Source organism: Chroicocephalus ridibundus, chromosome Z (genome assembly GCF_963924245.1).
Source record: "Chroicocephalus ridibundus chromosome Z, bChrRid1.1, whole genome shotgun sequence".
NCBI lineage: Eukaryota > Metazoa > Chordata > Aves > Charadriiformes > Laridae > Chroicocephalus > Chroicocephalus ridibundus.
This window is the reverse complement of record NC_086316.1, coordinates 13,650,599-13,672,285: the sequence shown is the minus strand read 5'-3', so window position 1 is coordinate 13,672,285 and position 21,687 is coordinate 13,650,599. Positions and strand designations below refer to the sequence as shown.

General features: G+C 38.4%; 1 protein-coding gene and 1 long non-coding RNA gene across 2 annotated transcripts in view; one reads left to right on the top strand and one right to left on the bottom strand.

Annotated features, from left to right (window-relative positions):
• The first annotated feature begins 12 nt into the window (after nt 1–12).
• On the top strand, nt 13–18,623 carry PLAA (phospholipase A2 activating protein). Its single transcript, XM_063320728.1, has 14 exons — nt 13–306; nt 2,261–2,454; nt 4,724–4,824; nt 4,913–5,033; nt 5,368–5,535; nt 6,561–6,696; nt 7,176–7,345; nt 8,278–8,435; nt 9,368–9,587; nt 10,664–10,732; nt 12,330–12,401; nt 13,196–13,297; nt 16,204–16,368; nt 17,905–18,623. Exons 1-14 carry the CDS (start codon nt 158–160, stop codon nt 18,468–18,470), a joined length of 2,391 nt encoding a protein of 796 aa, XP_063176798.1. The 5' UTR covers nt 13–157; the 3' UTR covers nt 18,471–18,623.
• Nucleotides 9,594–21,687, bottom strand: part of LOC134508746 (uncharacterized) — a 14,684-nt gene continuing 2,590 nt past the window's right edge. The window contains exons 2-3 of the long non-coding RNA XR_010069137.1: nt 12,284–12,415; nt 9,594–9,910 (exon numbers count right to left, since the gene is read on the bottom strand). This is a non-coding gene — a long non-coding RNA (uncharacterized LOC134508746). The remainder of the gene's footprint in view (nt 9,911–12,283; nt 12,416–21,687) is intronic.

Here is a 21,687-nt window from a genome sequence, read left to right as displayed (position 1 = left end):
CCGGGGCGCGGTGTCTGCCGGGAGCTGTAGTCTCGCCGCCCCTCCGGCCCGGCGTTCTCTGTGGGTGCTCTTCCGGCGCGGCGGTCGGCGCTTTCCGGTATCGGCGGCGGCGGGGTTAGTTGCTGTGTCAGGATACCTCACTCGGCGGCCTCTCGCCATGGCGGGCGAGGGCGGCGCCTACCGGCTTCGCTGCTCCCTGGTGGGGCACAGGCAGGACGTGCGGGGCCTGACGTGCGGTATCTTCCCGCCGGGCGGTTTCGTGTCCGTCTCCCGGGACCGAACTGCGCGGCTCTGGGCTCCTGACGGGTGAGCGCTGGGCCGCGGCTGTCGTCAGCAGAGCCGCCGGCTCTGGGCGGGCCTGGGCGGGCGGTCCGGGTTGCGGTGGGCCCGGAGGGTCCCCCGCGGTCGTGTCCGGTGGCGGGACGGCCGGGTGGATCGCCGGGGTCCGGGGAGGGGCTGGGCCGTGCGCGGCGCTGGGAGGGTTCATGGAGGCGGGCTGGGGAATTTGTGAATGGCCACGGCGTGTCCGCTTGCGTGCCTGCTTCTGGGATAGGTTGCATTTGTCAAACAGTTAACTCTATGTCGATATTTTAGCGTGCTTTGCAGACGCTAACAACGTTTATAAATCCGGAGGTCTTTTTTCCCGGTGGTGTTAGTGTTGGTTTCTACCTCTTGATATTCAATACCAAAGTAATCCCGCTAAATAATAATGCTGCATTTTTGATAGTACGGTGATATGCTTTGAATGTTTTTAGAAAACTCCTTTCTCGCCTTTGCTGAGCAGAAATCTTTGACCATAAAATGGGATACGAACCCAAAACCACACAGGAAATTTAAATACACAAAGGCATTGGATAAGGAAAAAAACCCAACATTATTTTCTCTGATATTCATGTTGTACAGGGTTGTCTTTGACTGCATTCATCTTGTTGAATTCACTCTGTGAATTTTTCAGCGTATCATTGTGACCAGAAGAGGTAGTGCTAAGCGATATCTGTAGGAGATGGTGCAGATGTAGGGTGTTGCAGGAAGCCACAGGACACATCTCCTCACCTGTCTGTAGTTTTGAATTGTGAACAGGATTCTGAAGTTGCTAGGTGTGGATATTCTTTCCACTGCTGAAACAGGGATAATGGACAAATTTGCCTGAATGCTCACATGTATGTTTAAATTGATATCTCTAGCTCTGCAGCTGAGTGCGGGGGGGAACGCTAATCTCATTAAGTGTGTCTTGTTAAATCTCTCATCACAAGGGGTAGAACTTGTTAAATTGCATAGAAATTTATTGCATATAAGGAAGTATAATTTTAACCCATAATTTTTGAGGGCTGTGTGAGGGAAGACATGAGTAACTCATGCAGAGTCATAGTGTTGGTAATGTTTATCTCTCTCTGCTTTGAAGATTCTGGTATTACATTAGGCAGGGTTCAGTGGGCAAGCAAACTGCTGTATGTTATTTTTGTTATTTAAATTTTACAGGGACATATGTTACCTTCATCTGTTCTCTGTACCTTCAGCAGAGAAGACGTTTTAGAATTTAGAAGAGTATCGTGATTTCCCTACATATTCCAAACTTTATGAGCATTAGAGTATGAAGGATGATAGTGTGATATGATATGTTATGTTTTTTGGGGTAAGGGGGAAGCAAATGCAGAAAGAAAAAAAGCCCCAAACCAACCAGACACCACCGCAACTCATACTTTTATTACGTGGGGATAACTAGCTTTTTCCAATTAGTGCTATAACTATTGAGGCTGGATCATGATAAGGAAATAAGGGTGCTGCTTGAATCTGTTTAACTGTTAAACCTCTGCAGTGCTCCTAATTAAGAGCCAGTGAATAGATTTGGCAGGCAGTAAACTTCCTTCGTTTATGTGCTCTGTTATTTTAGGGTATATTGGGGTACATATTTAAGTCTTGAGACAGTAAAAGACTTCATAAAGGCAAACTGTAACTACTGATCGAATTGGGCATAGTGTTTGCCAATGAGCAACGAAAATCAAAACTAAGTCCTTCCAGGCCTACCATTACTGAAAAATAAGTGGAAAGCTTTAAAGATTGCTTACTGAGTTGTAACGCTGGGATATTATTTTTCTGTTAAGTTTTTCATTCTTTATAGGAGAGCCATAGTATTTATTCAGCACACTACAATTATATTTATTAATTCAAGAGTTGGAGTATAAAACATGTGTTGTAATTCAGTGCCTCAAATAAGTACTGTTTCTGTCATGACTCTAAACTGATTATTGTATATGTTTAGTCTTAACAGGGGTTTTACCGAAATGCACTGTATGAGTGGCCACTCAAATTTTGTATCTTGTGTGTGCATCATACCTCCAAGTGACCTCTATCCTCGTGGGCTGATTGCAACTGGTGGCAATGATCATAATATTTGCATTTTCACAGTTGACAACCCAGCTCCTCTTTACACCCTTAAGGGTCATAAGAACGCAGGTATGTAGTCTTTTTATTTTTTTAATTTGTTGCATAAAAGTTAATGTGATTTGTTAGAGGAAATTAAAATTGAAGTTATAAAACTCAATTTTAATTTATTTGGTATTTAATGTAGCAAACTATTTGCTATGGCCTCTGCAAAATAGGATTTTATAATCTCAGTTCATGCAGTGACAGTTCATTGCAAGGACTTCCAAGTTTACATTGATGAATGCTTGAGCTTTTACTGTTATGTGTGAACACGTGGCAATTTACAGAATGGTTATCCTTTTGCTTAGAGTTGGATTTTTAAGAAGCAGTTAATTTAGTTCTCCTTGTATTAAGCTTAATTTTTATGCCAAAGTTGATAGAAGTAGAAAAGTCAGCTTCCTAAATAAACAAACTCTTACTGCCCATTTTGTTACCTAAATGGGGAATCAAATATTAATTGGTCCTTTAAATACATAGTAAAGACTAAAAGCTGATTGCAGAAACTTCATCTCTCTTTAGTCAGGTCAGTGCAGTATGTGACATAGTAAACCAACTTTGTATACCTCTTCTTGATTATATAATAAGATTCAGCAATTTCATATTTGTGTACGAAGTTTTTCTTTTTGTGTGTGTCCTGGTTTCAGCTGGGCTAGAGTTCTAGTGGTTGCTGTGTTTCACATTTCGTATGAAAGGAATGTCAGTAATGCATATTGGTTTTAGTTGTTGCCAGGTATTGCTTATATTTTTCAAGGACATTTTTCAGCTTCCTACAGAAGCTGATAAGGACTGTAGATAGAACAATGGAATGGGCAAAGGAATACTCTGGACCATAGACATCATGCTCAGTATATAAATGGAGTTAGCCATGAGGGCGCGGGGCGGGTACTCATGATCACTGCTTGGGAAGATACCAGTTCACCAAGTGATGAGAGTGGCTTGTGTCATTATTATTATTTTCCTTTTCTGTTACTGTTCTATTAAATCGTCTTTATCTCAAGTCACGAGGGTTTGGGTTTTTTTCCCTTTCCCCTCCTTTTCTCCCTCTTATCTCTGCCCTTGTGGTGGAAGGGGGAGAACTGCGTGAGCGACTGCATGGTCCTAGCTGCTGTCTGGGGTTAAACCATGGCAGCGAGCTGATCTAGTATATAATAGACCTTTGACCAGTCTAATCATGTAATTATAGGGTATCAAAAATAAACATTTCAAGTCTTGGAGGTTTTGGGGCTTTTTTTTAACTGTGTTAAAGAATAGTTGTGGAGACCAGTTTGAAAATATCCTGGACTGTTAAACAGCACCTAAAATTTATGTTTGTATTGTAGAAGTTCTTGGTTTTCTCTGAGAATGAAAGAAAATGTCACTGTGTAAGGCATGGAATAACTTGTGTCCTTTATCAGAAACCTGGGATGGATGAGTAGTTAAAATAATGTGTGATATGCACTCTCCAGAGGTATAAAAAGGAATGAAGTGTTCTAGACAAGTTATAGATTTCCCTACAAAAAAAGTATTTGTAGCAATTTTTACAGTAACGTGAAACATTAATAAAATGTAAAATTACAGTGATCGTAAAATCTTTTTTAAGGTGCAGAAAAAGTAGGACATGAGAAATGACAGGTAGAATACTGTCTGATTCTCACTGTGGAGTCACAAAAGGAAAAAATATCAAGCTGTATTTCCCTTTTATGAATGATTAGGTGGACAGGGTACTCTATGACTTAGCTTTTTTTGTAAACTTAATAGTAAACTTGTTAGCATCCTGTGTCTTCAGTTTTGTACTTGTGTATTACTGGAGCAGTTGCAGATTATCTTTTTGTTAAATCTTTACATGTCACCACTATTTCTTGGTAGTAGTATTTTGCCTTCCAAGAAGGTGAGCTAATTGTTTTTTGTACAAAATTTTGCTTCTTGAGGATATAAATGAATACATGTTGATTAAATCTTGGCTTTCTCTGTAATCTTAAAACTAAACCTTTGCATTAATTCTGTGTCTTGACTGGTTATTTAACCTGCTTGTCAAAATATTCTAGTCTGAGGAGAAAAGATCTGGTACTAAGAGAAATTTAAAAATACGAATGGCAAAAAGATGTGGAATTTTGTCATCTAAAGTGAACAGATTTTTAAGCAGCACCTTTCTAGGTGGCAGTGCATCTACACTTCAACTTAACTCTTCCCCAAACTCCTCAGTACTAAATATACTACTAATACCAAGTAAATCTTCTTAAATAAATCACTTTAAATTGCTGGCATAAGATTGGTGGCAATGCAGGAAACTTGTCAGTGCTGATTTGAATATTCATTCCAGTTTGCAGTCTTTCATCTGGGAAATTCGGCACATTATTAAGTGGATCGTGGGATACAACAGCCAAGGTCTGGTTGAATGACAGATGTATGATGACACTACAGGTATGAAGTTCCTCTACATGAATATAAAATAGGTACTCTCAGTTTGATTCTGACAAGTCTAATAATGTTTTTTGGTTTTTTTTTCCAGGGTCACACAGCTGCAATATGGGCAGTGAAAATACTGCCTGAACAGGGATTAATGTTGACTGGCTCAGCTGACAAAACTATTAAACTGTGGAAGGCAGGAAGATGTGAAAGAACATACACTGGTAAATGGTGCTGCAGTTGGTAGTTTAATCAGGGGCATGTGTTCTTTTAAAAAGAGAAAAAAATTAAAACTGTAGGTAAATTGAACAATTTTTAGGTAGGATTTTTAAATTTTCTTGAGTTATATGCCCAGAAATCATGTAACTTTTTAAAAATAATTAGATTTTTTTTCAGAGAATAATGAGCGATAAATTGCCTTTGTTTGTTTGTTTTTTTTTAATCGGCTCTCATAATGAAGATTAGTTGCCAGGATTTTAATGTGAGCTAAATAGAAATGGTATACTGCTGCTAATGGAAATAAAAGCTGCATTAAAAGTCTTCCTTTCTTTTATAAAGGACATGAAGATTGTGTGAGAGGTCTAGCTATTCTCAGTGAAATGGAATTCCTTTCCTGTGCTAATGATGCTAGTGTTCGAAGATGGCAGATCTCTGGCGAGTGTCTGCAGGTGTATTACGGACATACAAATTACATATACAGCATCTCTGTCTTCCCTCACTGTAAAGGTAGGATTATTTTTGTGACTATTACTGAACATTCTTCCAAAATGAAATTACAAGGTAGGCATCCGGTAGTTCTGTGGAACTGCCACAAGTAAAGCACTGAGGTAGAGTTTAATTACTTCTTTCCTTAGCATAAATAACTTAAAAAAAAAAAAAATTGTGATTGACTCCAAATCACCCCTCCAGCACAATTGCTCTGGCAGTAGGTGAAGTGAAAGGTCCTGGGTTAGGCCTGATTGTAAGGTTTAAGTGAAACTTTTGCCAAAGCGATAGGCAAAACTGTCATCTAGGTTGCCACCTGTATTTCAGCATTGTTGCAGAGTACTAAAATGGCAACGTGTGGCATAACAGATAGTGTAAACTTAGATACTTCCACAAAGGTTTTCAAAGTACATTACAAATAGTTTAGGTTAAGATTTTATGTGTGGAGCTTAATTGCATTTGTTTTCAGAGTTAGAGGTTTAGAGGTTCAGAACTAACTGTTGCAGTCAGTTGCAGAAGAAATTCCAAGTCAGTGACCTTTGTGTGGTGTATGGGACACTTGTGCATTTGTTCAACAGGTAAATTGCATGTATATTAGTGGATGTGTATTTTGTAAATCTCTTATGCCTTAAAATTCCTCATTGAGGCGTTTATAGACTTTAGAGAATGCTTTATGCATGTTTCCTGGAAAAACAGGCCTCCTTTGCAAGTATAGTGTAGGTAAAACAATGATGGTTACAAAATTGTTCAAAGTTCCTTGTTTAAACTCTTGAAAGGAGGAAGGAAGCTTTTGTTTGTCTTGACAGTAATTTCATTCCTTGACTGGCTGCTTAGTCCACAATTTATGCACTTTAATTTTGTTTTTTTGAGAAGACAACTGTGGCAGCTTTCTTTTTAGCTCTCTTCTTGCAACTGAAAGAAGTATTAAATTGTATAAAGGTTCTTTTACTGTTCTAATTTTTAGATACCCAGTTGCAGAAAGGCAGTATCACAGTATCTAGTACACTAAAATATACTTGAAAAGTTTTTATTACTTTTTCTTTCAGATTTTGTAACTACTGGAGAGGATAGATCTCTTAGAATCTGGAAACAAGGGGAATGTGCTCAAACTATCAGACTTCCAGCTCAGTCTGTATGGTGCTGCTGTGTGTTAGATAATGGTGACATCGTAGTTGGTGCAAGGTATTCAGGTTTTACTCCCAGTGTATTTTTAGATGAAATTGCAAGCTTCACTTTGGATATCATTTTCATCTATATTTAAAAATACAGCCATCCAAGTGTGTGTGTGTATTAAATTTAAACATGTGCTATGCTTATTCCAAAAAGTCAATTATGTGTGAATTGCAGAGGTAGAGTGAGTTCGTTGTGAACGTGGTAAACCATGAAGAGACTGAGAATGGACTTACAAGTACTGTATAAGGAACCCTTTTGATAGGCATATCCTATCTTGATTTTAAAATTTTACTACAGAGAAGGTTACCTGCTTAAGTCCTTCTTTGGCTGTTTTTACTGTAAGAGTGAATTCCTTTCATAAAAATAGTTGGGAGGGGTTTGTAGAAATAATGATGGTTTCTTCTGGCATAGAAGTCACCATTAGAATGTATGTGATCATTTTGACATTTAAAATAGTATTTCTGTGTGACTGATTTCTCTCCATTCAGTGATGGAATTATAAGAGTGTTTACAGCATCTTTGGAACGTACAGCAAGTGCTGAAGAGATTCAAGTTTTTGAAAATGAGCTTTCCCAAGCATCCATTGACCCTAAAACTGGTGATTTAGGAGATATTAATGCTAATGACCTTCCTGGAAGAGAACATCTTAAGGATCCTGGTAAGTTATTATACTTTTGTCAGGTTAGAGATACCTCCAGATCTTAGTTCTGAGGAATTATACTTTCCATAGTTTCCAAAATTAAAGCTTTGATCATTTTTAATAGAGCTACTGAAGAAAACAGTTTAATTTTGCTCTACTGTTCTTTCATTGATCCTTTCGAAGGCAAGACTCTAGTTTAAATATATGTTGGGATTTTTTTGCAGACTAAAATGGTAAAAAATATTTCTCTTATGAGAATTTAGAAGAACATGGAGTTCGGGATACTGTAGTGTGTTCGAGATGTTTTAGATCTGTTATGCTGGTTGTGCCAGTAGTATATGAGACAGTTACATAATTTGTAAAAGGCCTACTGAATGTGGAAATTTTTTTCCTAAAAGAAAAGTAGATGCAAATTTTCTGCCTTAGTTTTTGGCTTGGAAAAGTTTGTCTTGGCTTGGTTTACGCTTTAGAGGTACTCAGGAGATTAATCAGAATACAGTGGAAGCAGTGATAGTTAAGATTACTCTTAAATAGACAAATACTTTTTCCCAAGGCGAAGTAACCAGTGACCTCAGCCCTTGGCTCTGATCAGCAAGTGGCATAAATCTTACAATCGTATGAAGCTTCCCAACTTGTTAGACCGTGGGAGAATATCACCTTTCTTGATTGTCATCTCCCTGTGAAAATGGTAAACTTTTGAAGTACTTGACTTAAGGATTGCTTTTGCAACTTAGTCTGGTGGCAGATACCATTACTGTAATTGTAAAATGCTGTTGTCAAGATTTCTGCTATTCTTGTTGTGACGTGTAGTATCTAGTTACTTCTGTGCTGTGACTGTTGGTGAACTATCTTTTCATCTTTAAACGTGAGTGCGATTTGAAGACATTTTTCTCTCCTAAGTAAATCACATTCTGGAATATGTTCAAACTCTTAAACACTCCTGTCTACAGGAACAAGAGATGGACAGACACGGCTTATTAAAGATAATGGGAAAGTAGAAGCATATCAATGGAGTGTTAGTGAAGGAAGATGGATAAAGATTGGTGATGTTGTTGGTTCTTCTGGAGCCACGCAACAAACATCTGGAAAGGTTTTATTTGAAGGAAAGGTATATGCAAACTTTAATTGGTTTTATTCCTCCCTAAGTAAAATGCTTAATTTCTCATTAAAAATTTATTCCAGTCTTTGCTTAGATAAAATATAACTTATAAAATAGGTATTTGTTGGTACTTTTTTTGTCTGCCGTGATCTATTCAAATGCAGAAGTGTAAATAAGTACTACTTGCTTTTGAAACACTTTTTGTAAAATGAGCAAGCCAATGGACACAGACCATTTTGGATAGAAGTAAACTATTAGTAGAGAAATTAAGTTCTCTAGTATTTATTGCCAATACCTTGAGAAGTTAGTTTTAACTTCCTTTGCAAAGGAAGTGACCCATACAATTTATAATGTGAGGCTTACCTAAAATATTAAGTACCAGGCTTTCTGTACAGCTTTTCTATAGTAACTTTTGAACCCAAAGACAGATAAGCTGAAAAATGTTTGTCTTACTGAAATATACATAGAACAGACTCTGTCTAGCACCAACTCAGAAGGAATGCGTTTGAGATACTAATTTTATCTCTGACATGGTTGGGAAAAAATCCTTAGGAATTTGTTGTTTTTCAGTATTAGGAGTGTGCTTTTAAGACTGAAGTTTTTTGACATATGTGACTGCCCTGTAGCTATGCAGGCAGCCAGAGATGTCCACGAGAGTTACCTTATGCATCTGTTATTTTGTATTATATCTGTACACACATTATCATATGTTGTTCTAGCCTCCTCTCCCCAAGACAAAGAATTCTGGAAAACACAGGGTATAGTTTAAGTATTTTTTACATGCAGCCTGTGTAGGAGAGTATTATTGATACAATCTGCAAGTAACAGTATTAAAGTTTTTAGGCTTAGCCCTGGGCCATTACTAGTATGCATTTGGTACATCCTTCTGTAAAAAGTGCTGACAAACTTCTAATTTGTTTTTATTTTTAATCTGCTTAAAGGAGTATGACTATGTTTTCACTATTGATGTAAATGAAAGTGGGCCTTCCTACAAACTGCCATATAACATCACGGATGATCCTTGGCTGACTGCATACAATTTCCTGCAGAAGAATGATCTAAATCCTATGTTTCTGGATCAGGTGGCCAAGTTTATTATTGACAACACTAAAGGGCAAACACTGTTGAGTACAAGTGCTCAATATTCCGATCCATTTACAGGTAAAAATTATAAACTTAAATGATGACATCAGTCACTCGTCTCAGTTCCATGTTATCAGCAAACTCGCTGAGGTTGTGCTCTGGCCAGTCTTCCAGATTGTTGATGAAGATGTTGAACAGGAGTGGACGCAGTACTGACCCCTGGCGTACACCACCAGCAGCTGGCCTCCAACTAGGTGGTGTGCCACTGATCACCACCCTCTGGGTCTGGCTGTTCAGACAGTTTTCAGTCCACCTCACTGTGTGCTTCAGGCAGATTTCAGTGTTGTAGCTCCTCCACACTTTAATGTCCTCAAACGACTGAGGGCAAGGCACAGATAGATCTGACAAGAAAAATATGAAAACCTTACAAATGTGTGAATTATTTGTCAGAACAAATCTTCAACAAAATTTTAATCACACCAGTTGTATTTTTTTAGTCTAGTCTTTTTTCCCAGTGGAAGAAAACTTCACTTTTCATGTTACTCTAAGAGGTGGCCAGGTGCTGTTAAGGCAATTAATAAAATACAAAAATTTAGCTAGAGAATGAACTGAAACTAAGTGAAATACATAAATGACCCTTTTTCAGGAAAGTTATGGAACAAGTTAATTGCTCATAAGCTGAACCATGTGTATCAATTACATCCTGCTTATCACATATACAAAACAAACCAGTCTTATTTCATCTAGTTTTACAAACATGAAGGTAGGAATGAAATGTTATTACAATAATTGAGCAAAATATATTTTTTTGCAGTGAACTAGAAATGTGACTAGAGGCTAATCGAGTTCAGATGTAACTCATGGAGCTGCAGTCATCTGAACTTACGCACATACTTTTGATTTGGCTGTGTCCAAATGTGTAACGTATATGCCCCAGAAAACAAATTTTTGATGCTCAAATAATTAGGGAGAATTTGTTCAGCATCAGGGGACTCTTGTGTGGATAGGAACAGATTTCTTTTAATATCAAAATAAACAATAAGACATATTTGATGTTTGGCTTTATTTTTGAACGTTTCTGTATGAAAACTATTGACGCTTTAATAACATCAAGCTGTATATGATAGTCATTGCTTTTCTTACTGTTTCACTAGGTGCTGGACGTTATGTGCCAGGCTCTTCATCTGGGTCAAGTACAATACCTGCGGCAGATCCATTTACAGGTAATGTAAAATTCATAATCTGTCTTGCTAGCATTTAAGATGCGTATTTTATCATGATCAGTTGCATTCAGTGTTTGGCACAGACCACTGTTTCTTGCAGTTGTCCATTTGGGGCAGTAGTGTGGACTCTGCCACTATCAAAGCATGTCCAGGTTGGTTTAGGAGAGCCCCCTGCTGTCTCATCTGCTTCCTGTCTCTGCTTCCTGTCACTCTGTCCTCTACAACCAAAGAGTAGGTCTTAAACTCTATGTTTTGACAAACTCTCAGATGCATGGCCAACACAGCCATGAGCGTATTCATAAAATTAGTTTTCTTTTTTTTTTTCCCTTATTATTCCTTTTTTCTTATTACATGGTCTTTCTTGGTACCTTGCACCCTAAATTTAGATTCTAACCCTCCCTGGCAGAGCTAGTTTGAAGTCCTCCTCACTAGTTTAGCAAGCTTGCTTGCAAAGATATTCCAGCCTTACTTCGTCAGACAGATCTCATCCCTGATAAGTATAGCTCTTGCTCCTGAAAGATAGTCTTGTAGTCATTGATGCTAAAATCCTGCCTGCAAAATGAGCCATGCAGAGTTGCTGACCCACTTGGTAAGCCTGGTTCTACTCAAGAGTTTTTGCTTTACTGGCAGCATCAAAGAAGCACCACCTGGGCCCTTCATACTTGCCTCCAGAGCTCTTTAATCGCTCTAGATGCTCTCCAGGACTTCCTTGGCAGTACTGTTGATGCCCATGTGGAATGGTAGCAGGGTAATAGTCTGAAGGCCACGCAAGCTTTGGCAGTCTCTCTGCAGCATCCTGGCCTCCAGCAGACAAAACCTCCCAAGGTATCAGGTTATGTCAGTAGATGGGTGCCTCCACACCCTGCAGGAGGAAGCGTCCCATCACTGCTGCTTGCCTTTCCCCTTTTTTCAGACACAAGGTGTGGTCTCAGCTGGGTCTGATGCATCCGTCCCCTGTTGAGTGTCTTCACCAATGCCAGGGAACTGTGCCTGTTCTGCATTTGCAGATCTACAGGTGGAGCAGAAGCCTTTGCGCTGTTGCCAAAAGCCATAGCCTTCAGCCTTCCCCATCTTGATAGTCTTTCTTTGTTCCTATTCTACTGTGGTTTTCATCTGTCTCTCCTCCCTTGCTTCGTGTGTCTCAGGTTGTGCTCTCTGCAGATGCTAAGATCCTGCAATTCCTTCACCTGAGGCCTCAGTGCCACAGAGTCCACCTCCCACAGGAGAGGCCACTGTTGGCCCCAGGCACGGTGAGAGGCAAGGCCTGGGCAGCAGTGCCGTCCCCCTGTAGCTTGTGATGGATAAAGTATCTGCTGTCCCGAGGGCCTTTGCACCAGTGAGTGCGGAGACCATGCCAGAGTGTCTCCCAGATGTGGGTCACTGAGCTTGTGAATGCCATCCTCATCACCAGCACCACCCTCACATATAGGCATAGATTTAATCCTTAAACTTCAGGAACTGTTGAAGACTTCTCTTTAATTCCTTTAGCGCAAAGTAACACCTTTAATAGTGATGTCTGAAAACTAGTAACTAAATACAGGTATACATTACCTCTTTACCAGTGGTGGTGTTTAAAAAGCCTAATGTCTCCGTTCAGGTGCTGGTCGCTATGTTCCTGGTTCAGCATCAAATGCAGTAGCTCCAGTGGGTGGGGTTGATCCCTATACAGGTAAGAGATGATGCCTGCCAATGAAAAGCATCCCTGAGCTTTTGCTTCAGTTACTCCTGTGACATGGATTCTATATTGAAGCAAATTTATACTTAATTAAAAATAATGAGCAGATTGAAGCTGCTTATACTCAAAATTATTCAGAAAATAGGGATAACACAGCCTTCCTTTGTATGCAGGAGTCATGCACAGTTGTTTTTCTGTGTAGGATTTTTGGTTTCCTAACTGATATTTCTAGTTAATGGAAATTACACAGTATCAACCACTAATTCACCTGTGACTGCAGGAAACCACTAGAGGTCGTGATTAAAGCTTTTTATTACTCTCTTTCTAAAGATATTTCAGGCTACTATTGTATGACGTACCTTGGTCATATCTGCAAATCTTCCAACATAAAAACTTGGCCTATTCATTATGAAAATAATCCAAAGATAAGATTTCAGGTGTGGGAGGGATCTTTGTTCAAAAATGACCTTTACATTTTATGTCTTACCTGCAATACCCATTCCTGTGAATTTGTATTTAGTTCATGTAATTCAGAAATCGCTGTTAATAATTTGCACTTGTATAGTAAATTTTTACATGGAAGAGAACAGTTTGTGAAGGTATTGCTTTAAGCTTTAACCCTTGAACGTAAAAAATAATGTAAGGAATGACAGCTATTTGCATAAGCATTCAATTTTTTAAAAAGCTATTTTTGAGTAATGTCCAGTAGGAGGGACTTACTGGTAGGATATTGTTCTATGTCAGACTCTCTGATACACTGTTGAACTTCTCATATTTCCTTTATACAGGAATGGGCGCCTACCAGTCAGCTGCAGCTAAAGTTGAAAATATTTATTTTCCGAAGAAGGATGCTGTCACATTTGACCAGGCAAATCCTACACAGATACTTGGTCAGTTTCTTACTTTTAACCATGTTTTTATTTTTCATCTGTTTATAGTAACTTCACTTTTGATCTTTTCAAAAAGCTAGGTGATTTCTCATAGCTTTCCTACTGTTTCCGGTTTTTGACCTTTTAAAACTGCATTCACCACTTCAAAGGGGCGTGTACTTGAAGGCTTAGGAGTATGAGTAAACTTCACAGGAACTCCATTTAATACAGGCTATCCTTTTTTTTTTTTCCCCCCCTCAGCTTATATCTGCTGTTGATCAGCATCTTTTTTATCAAGCTGGTACATTGAATACTGTACCTTTTTTTTTTTTTTTTGCCTAGCTGCTAAGTATGCAGGTCATGTGCAATCCCTTTCTGATCTTGCTCATGAAAGTTTTAGTTCACCAGATAACCATACAGTGTAATCTATGAAGTTTTAAAGTTAGGCATTCTGCAATTCATAGGTTGCAGTGGTGACCTCTGTATTTAAAAGAACACTCTACATAACAGAAAAAGTGTACAATATTTAGTAATTATACACTTCTATGTAAATTTTATTATTGGCTTGTTTTTCCTTCTCTTCCCATGCTTCAGTCCTGTTCTACTATCTCTTTCTCTATATTTTCTGTAAACGTTCCACAGAATCTCTACCCTTTTTGTTACCAGTTTATTTCAGTATGTTTCTGAACATACATTAGTACATTTAAGGGTTTTGTAAAACTAGCTTGTACTCACAGTGTACCTGCCTTGAAGATCTCCACATTAAAATTCTCTTGCTTCCTTCCCTCCCCTTTATATACAGAGCGTGAAAATGTTGTAGTTGTCTACATAGTGTGATGAAGAAACTTGAAACAAAAGATTCTGCATTTTGGAAAAAAAGCACCTTTACCCAACTTCTTGAAGAGGGCAAGCTCCTGAACTTATAGGAATTCTTCTGTATTCTAGGATTCTATGGAATCATAGAATGGTCTGGGTTGGAAGCGACCTTTAAAGATCATGTAGTCCAAGCCCCCTGCTGTGGGCAGGGATATCTTTCAGTAGGTCAGCTTGCTGAAAGCCCCATCCAACCTGACCTCAAACACTTCCAGGGATAGAGCATCCACAGCTTCTCTGGGCAACCTGTTCTGGTGTCTCTTTTGGTTTAAAACCATTACTCCTTGTCCTGTCACTACAAGCCCTGATAAAAAGTTTCCCTTCATCTTTTAAGCCTCCTTTAAGTACTGAAAGGCTGCAAAGAGAAGACCCCAGAGCCTTCTCTTTGGGCTGACTAACCCAAGCTCTTTCAGCCTGTCTTCACAGGATATGTGTTCCAGCTCTCTGATCATTAGTGTGGTCCTCCTCTGGACCTGCTCCAACAAGTTGATGACTTTCTTGTGCTGGGGACCCCAGAGCTGGACTCAGTACTCCAGGTGGGATCTCACGAGAGTGGAGAATCACCTCCCTCGACCTGCTGGTCACAATTTTTCTTATGCAGCCTGGTATACGGTTGGCTTTCTGCGCTGCAAGCACACATTGCTGGGTCATGTCCAATCCCAGTACCTCCAAGTCCTTCTCTGCAGGGCTGCTGTCAATCCATTCATTGCCCAGTCTGTACTGATGCTGGATATTGCCTCAGCCCAGGTGCAGGACACTTGCACTTGGCCTTGATGAAATTCATGACGTTTGCATGTGTCCACTTCTCAAGCCTCAGGGTCTTGCTTGTAGAAGCCTCAAGGTCTTGATCTTCTACGTATTGCTCAGGTTTCACTTTCTGTTTAAAAATATCAGTCAGAATCTTCAGTGAGCTTCATCCTGTTTCCCTGAATTTTCTTGCACTCTGGTATTTGTTTTTTTCAGGGTGAAGATAAGGGATTTGCAAAATAGGTTATTTTTTTTCCTGGAAGTTGTTGCTACTAAATAAACTTAGCCTCTTCCTAGTTTTGCACAGGTTTTACTGTAAAACTTTGTCCAAAACCTCTGAAGAGGGAGAATGGCAAGACTGGCTGACCTTCATTCTGCTATGTTATAGCAAAGCAGAGACTTCTACATAGTCTTAAAAACATACTGTGTCAGTATTTATTTTTGTCCAGTATTCTTAAATGGTAACCACTTTAGCCACAGGCTCAGTGGGTTGTTTGGTTTTTTTAAAGCTTAGAATCTGAAAACTAGCTTCACTGAGTTTCCTGCAGTTTTGTAACAGTTCATGATTAAATACCATTGTAAATATTATGGCAGGACTGGGATGGATTTAATAGCTATATGTTTTTTTTTATAGGAGGCCCACAGTTGATTTCTGTGCATACTATAAATCTCATAATGGTGTACTAATGTAATGCTGCCTGCTTGTGTTTATTGACATGGCCCTCGTCAATTCTGGAAGAACCATGATTGCCAGTAACTTAATGCCAGCTCCATTTTAAGCAAAATTCTGTACATTACAATAATTTTAACAGTACTTTGATTTTTAAATTACATTGAAATTTGGACATAGGACATGGTGCAATCATATTTTGTTTATGGCATTTAAATAAGTAAAAATACAAAAACTGTCATCACACTAAGAACAGAGAGTTTCTTTATTGTTTCTACTACCTAATAATAGAAAAGAGCAAAAAAGGAATCATATTTCAGTTATGAAAACTAATGGTCTTATTCTTTTCTTTGTTTCATTGTATTTATTTTTGCCTGTGTGTAGGCTAAGATGTGAATTCTGAATCTTTGTGTTGCAGTATTAGAGGGGGCTTAATAGTAGCAACCATTGTGATGATTAAAACTTTAAAATTAGAAAATGATGAAACTAGGAAAAGTAATGTTTATAAATCCAAATCTTCCCAAAACAATTACAATAGTTGTAACTTGTTTATAAAGTGCTTTTGTGGTATCATTCAAGATCTGGATTTGTGAAGTTCTAATGTCAGTAAGCTATGCCTCTTCTGTTGGTCTTACAGGCAAATTAAAGGAACTTAATGGCAGTGCAAGTGAAGAACATAAGCTTACAGAAGATGAGTTGATAATCCTAGAAAAGTTATTGTCTGCAACATGCAACAACTCTTCAGAAACACCTACAGCACAGCAACTTCAGACTTTATGGAGAGCAGTTAACTGGCCAGAAGGTACGCACTCGCAGTTATTTTTTGGACCATCATATCGATACTTCACCATGAACCAAAAGTCTTCTTAAGTTGTCTGTTACACAGAGTATGTCCCAAACAGTTTATAACCCAAGTAGAAACCAGAAAATGATAAACAGATGCTAATAGCACCAATCAGTAGCAGGGGTTGTGGCATGAATTTCAGAATTGGTAATTGGTTTGCAAGTTTTGTTGTTGGCACAACAGTAAACATGAAGGAGAAACTTGATATGAACACCGGTCATGGTTATTTCATTAGCAGGAGCTAATGAATTCAACAAAGAAGTGTGAGGCTTGTTTGGAGATAGAGCAAAGAAGTGTGAGGTTGGAGTCCTAAGTTGTTATGAAATGAGAGATGGAATTATGGAGATAAAATCATTAAAAAAAACCTCAAAAGTACCTCCTGCTTAATATGGTAGAAAATAAGTTACTGAACCTAGGTTACGTGGTCAGAACTGCATTAGTGAAATGACATTCTGAATGAATGCAAATGGAAGTGATACAATCTCAATTGATAATGTATTGTCATCAGCACTGATGGATTGGAAAGTCTATTTTGGTTGTTACCGTGCATTCTGGAAAAAATGGATACATTGCATATACAAGTATATAAACATGCAGTTAAAATGAACTGCTTTCTTGAAGCTGCAGTTAAAGATTTATTAACAGGAAGAATATTTTGGTGTCAAAAATTCACATTCATTATATAACATCACTTAAACTATGTTTAGCACAGCTAGGAGCTGGTAATAGCTAATGTCATCATACCTTTCAGACTGTTTATGTTGTACAAAGTATTAATTCTCAAGATTCTGCATATCTGTAGGACAAACTGCTCAATAAGTAGCCAACCAAGTTTAGCTTTGATTTGGATAGAAATATGGGATACTGATAGTAGACTTAAGGAGCAGATATATTTGAAATTTGTGAAAGTGGGAGGAAACTACTGAGAAAATGCTTCAGTTTCCTTACAATGACTTCCAGCTGATCAGTTGAGGACATCCTTTTACGTCTTTTATGACATCCAAATTATGTCTGAGAGTTGAAGGTAGTCTAAAATATTTTTTTTCTTATTTTCCTTTCTGTAAGGAGTTTTGTAGCCACACTAAACTGTAAGATACGGAGTGAGGACAAAGGGAGAATGCTGCCTTTGTACGGGTGTTTTGTCACTGAGAAGCTTTCAGAGACCTTTTTGGATTATTTACTGTATTTTGTGCTTGCCTTCACTGTTATCAATTGGAGCTTTTAGGAAAGATTTTAAGATTTTTTGCAAAGCATTGTTTATCCTAAATTAAGGAGCATGTTTTTTGTGATTAATTTGTTACTAGAATGAGTTTGTCAATACTTGTGTTTATGAATTTCAAACAACTTGTGCTTTACCTGAATCTTTTCCTGCATGAAACTGTTGCTGTCTGTTCCCAAAGCAAGAGGTTTAAGACTGTATCTGAAAGAAACTCACCAGCACATGTGCACATAATGCAATATTAATAATAAAATATTTTTTATTTTGTTTCTTAGATATTGTCTTTCCAGCCCTAGACATTCTTAGAGTGTCTGTCAGGCATCCCACTGTGAATGAGAACTTCTGCAGTGAAAAGGATCACGTCCAATTTATCATCCTTCTCCTTAAATTTCTGAACCCTAATGGAAAGCAAGCAAACCAGCTGTTGGCACTTAGAGCTCTTTGCAATTGCTTTGTCAGCCAGGCAGGCCAGAAGCTCATGATGGAACAGAGGGATGAAATCATGACACAAGCAATAGAAATGAAGTCGTGCACTAATAAGAACATCCACATTGCGCTTGCTACGCTGACATTGAACTATGCTGTATGTTTACATAAAGTCAACAACGTCGAGGGCAAAGCTCAATGTTTGTCAGTAATCAGCACAGTTATGGAAGTCGTTCAAGATCTTGAAGCTGTTTTTAGACTGCTTGTGGCTCTTGGGACGCTAATCAGTGATGACACAAGTGCTGTGCAATTAGCTAAGTCTCTTGGAGTTGACTCTCAAATAAAAAAGTATGTCTCTGTATCAGAACCGGCTAAAGTAAAGGAATGCTGTAGCTTTGTTCTTAATCTGCTGTAATTGTTTTTCGTAGCAACTGGGAGACACAATGTATGCAGAAAAAAAAGATGCTCTTGTTCATATTTTGTGACCGACTATAATTGAGAAAATACTGTGGATGATTACACTTGATTTGTTGCAAGATACAGAGCAAATAAAACCTTTTTCACTGTTTGTCATTTGACTGCTTTTCTGAAGTCTGTAGCGCACAGGATCTTTGCAAGAAGTCCTGACATAGCTCAGATCAAAATAGATCACCAAGAAGTCAAACCATCTCAGTACTTAAAGGCCATCTAGATGGAAATGTAGGAAATGGCTGTGATTCAGTGACTGTCAACTCCCGACACCCACCCCAACCACACTTCCACCTTTCAGCACAATGAGTCTCTTTCTTGACCGTGCTTTTTGTCAGCAGACAAGGGGCCCTGGGAACTGTTAAGTTCAATGGTGCTTTTCACAACCTTGTTCCTTAACATTGGTTAGTATTAACCCTTGTCAAATATCCTGGTAAGAAAACGGCATGTATCTGATTTTTCATCAGCTTTTTTCCACTTTCTTTTTGAAATCTAGCTGTTCTATGGCTCTTACTGTTTTTAACCTAGAATTAGGTGACTTTTTGAGGGATAGACCCTTTAACTGCTGTATAGATGTTGTGCTTCACTGGTAAGTGGATATCTTGTAGCTTGTAAAATGGCTTGAACTTCAAAAAAAGCTTTTACATGACTTAACTTTCAATGACAGGAATATTACACCAATTGATAGCAAGTGTCTTACTCTATGTTGTAAAATATTAGATGATTTAAAAGAAAAAAAAAAAGTCATCTGGAAGAATGGGAGAGAAATTTAGGTGCAGAGAACAGACTGAGCAGCAGAAACCGGAAGAGGCTTCCTAGAGAGGTGGTTGATCCCTCGTGCCTGTCAGTGTTTAAGGGACATTTGGACAATGCCCTTAATAATTTGCATTAACTTCTGGTCAGCCATGAAGTGGTGAGGCAGTTGACTAGAGATCATTATAGGTCCCTTAAAACTGAAATATTCTGTTCTAAACTGTACAAATTTAAAGTCAGGTTTTATGAAGTAGCTTTAACATAACTGTTGTGACTGTGAAAAGGGAAAATAATATTTCACTTCTGTAAATGTTATACTTTGGTTTAGAATTAAGATGAAGTCAAGATGTCTATGTTCAAAGTTACATTTTTCATGAAACTAAGAGAATGGAAAAAATGAAAAAATAGGCAAGTTTTTCTGGCACATGAGCTCTTGATCACATGATACCTGTCCGCCTCATCAGTGCCAGATGGGAAGGGTTTTGTGACCAAGAGCTCTAACTTTTTGCTCCATTTAACTGAGCTGTCTGAATTAGTACATTACTTCCAGCAAATCTTGTTTTTCAGATCTTTAGTTGCACACTTGAACTGTTACACTTCTGATTAATTTCCAGATACATATCCTCAGTCTTGATCATGGCTTAGTCACAGGTTTTCTCATTTGATCCATTGTAGGTTGATGTATAAGGCACTCAAGAAATTATTCAAGATTTACAGTGCTTACCAATAGATCAATCCCTTCCTGAGAAAACATTTAATAAGCTGCCTTTAGGAAACGTGTCTGTGAAATAATGTGCCTGGTTTTTGAATTTTGGTTGCCTACTATAAAATTGTTCTTGAAGCTCTAGCTTTTCAATGTTGTGCTCTTTAACTGTTTGTACGTGTGCTATTTTAAGAAATCTATACTCATCTAACATTTCAGTTTTGTTATTGTGGGATTGCTCTGTTACAGATTACCTCTTTACGTGAAAATTGTTATTAATTTCCCAGACCAAAAATTAATGTTTATATTAATAAACATGTTCTGGCAACTCCAACAAATGGCATATTAAGAGATATTACAAAATTCACTTAAATTTGCAAGGCAATGATGGGGCATAGAAAAAAATCCTTCATCTGGGGACTGCAGTGCTACATGTTAGGCAAGATACATAAAGCAGGCCAGGAATATTTGAATAGAAGGACAGCTGCTGCTACCAGGGTACCGTGAAGACCTCACCATTCCAAGATTTAGCCTTGTCTGAGGGAACAGAGGGAGTGGGGAATATTGGATTCCAACCCCATAGGGATTGTCCTTGGAGAGTCTGTCCCCACAGAGATGTGCAGTGGCAGCACAGGCAGTGGAGGTAACGTGTAAAGGAAGTAATGAAAAAAAAATGTTAAAACACACAGCAAGATCTTGCAATATGTTTTAAGGTAACTACAACAAGGTGGGTTTTTTTAATTGATGCAGAAGCCTGTTGGTGTTTTTATGCCTTCATGCATTTGTACAGTAGCTTTCAGTGAGCATTTCCCCTAGGTAGCAAAACTGGGTATGTGCTAACACAGGTTAACAGCAAAAAGGGGAGAAAGATCTTTTACAAAGCAGTGGGCATGTTTTTCTGTCTTCTGACTTACAGCAACTGAATATGCTCTTTCTGTCAGTATTATCTCAAAAATGAATAATTACTATTGCTTTTGTTATAAATGATACTGTTCTAAAACTCCATTGTACATGTAAGCATGCATGTACATAAACACACAAATATATGTAAGTGTACTACATAATTTACTGCTGAGATTGCCAACAACTAGAAAAACCTAAGAATGTTACCAGGATGAAGTTTCCGTTTCAGTGAAAGGATGTTAAATCTATGCGTAGGAAGCATGCCAGACAGGAGGTCCATGTGTCCAATCTTTTGAGACCAGAGGATATTGAAAACAAGTATGTGCCTAGCACAGAACTCAGAGCTGGATTGCGATCTACAGCAATAAACCTCAAATAAAGTTGATCTGTGTGCTAAATGCTCCTGATTTGATTCATCAGGGGAATAGCAAAAGCACGTTTGAGAGATTTCAAGACCCCCTTAAAGAGAAATTGTGTCTTCAGCTAAGAATTTAAAGCTTCTCAGTAGATCATATAATTCTTCCGCTGGCATCTTTTTCCAAGCTAGAATGGAAGCTCTTGGAACAGCAAACAGCATGTAGTAGTGCTTCACTTTAAACCTTTGTTGCTAGGCCTGCCGTGGGTTTTATGAAGTGGAAGTAATTGGGATCTACTTAGACCAGAACTCAGCTATACAACATAAAATGTTTTACTAGGGAACTGAATGAGGAACCAAAACTGACTCAGGCCAGCACTGACTGCTGTACTTGCCAAGACAAATGGAGACTATAGTCATGTAACCAGAGATACAGGAATCAAAAGATTT